Below are 806 nucleotides of genomic sequence, written 5' to 3' on the forward strand. Positions count from 1 at the left end.
GCTACTACTGCTGCTACTACTGCTACTACTGCTGCTACTACTGCTGCTACTCCTGCTGCTACTACTGCTGCTACTCCTACTGCTACTCCTGCTGCTACTCCTACTGCTACTCCTGCTGCTACTCCTACTGCTACTCCTGCTGCTACTCCTACTGCTACTCCTGCTGCTGCTCCTACTGCTACTCCTGCTGCTGCTCCTACTGCTACTCCTGCTCCTGCTGCTCCTGCTACTCCTGCTGCTCCTGCTGCTCCTCCTGCTGCTCCTGCTGCTCCTCCTGCTGCTCCTGCTGCTCCTCCTGCTGCTCCTGCTGCTCCTCCTCCTCCTGCTGCTCCTGCTGCTCCGGCTGCTCCTGCTGCTCCGGCTGCTCCTGCTGCTCCGGCTGCTCCTGCTGCTCCGGCTGCTCCTGCTGCTCCTGCTGCTCCTGCTGCTCCTGCTGCTCCTGCTGCTCCTGCTCCTCCTGCTGCTCCTGCTCCTCCTGCTGCTCCTCCTCCTGCTCCTCCTGCTCCTGCTCCTCCTGCTCCTCCTCCTCCTGCTCCTCCTCCTCGTGCTCCTCCTCCTCCTCCTCCTCCTCCTCCTCCTCCTACTACTACTACTACTACTACTCCTACTACTACTCATACTACTCCTACTACTACTACTACTACTACTACTACTACTAGTACTACTACTACTACTACTACTACTACTACTACTACTACTACTACTACTACTACTACTACTACTACTACGATATAATTGACGTTGGTCGTTTAATTGCATTAAAAAAATATTTGTTTCCCATATTTCATTTTGTTTCAATGTTATTA

At 53.7% G+C, this 806-nt stretch overlaps 1 protein-coding gene across 1 annotated transcript in view; it reads left to right on the forward strand.

Moving 5' to 3' along the window:
- Positions 1-567, forward strand: part of LOC127149735 (uncharacterized) — a gene marked incomplete at both ends in the record, with an annotated part of 3,285 nt that extends 2,718 nt beyond the window's left edge. Inside the window, one exon of the mRNA XM_051085601.1 lies at positions 452-567. Coding sequence (XP_050941558.1) covers positions 452-567 — 116 coding nt within the window. The remainder of the gene's footprint in view (positions 1-451) is intronic.
- Positions 568-806: the final 239 nt, after the last annotated feature.

This window comes from Cucumis melo, chromosome 6, assembly GCF_025177605.1.
Source record: "Cucumis melo cultivar AY chromosome 6, USDA_Cmelo_AY_1.0, whole genome shotgun sequence".
NCBI lineage: Eukaryota > Viridiplantae > Streptophyta > Magnoliopsida > Cucurbitales > Cucurbitaceae > Cucumis > Cucumis melo.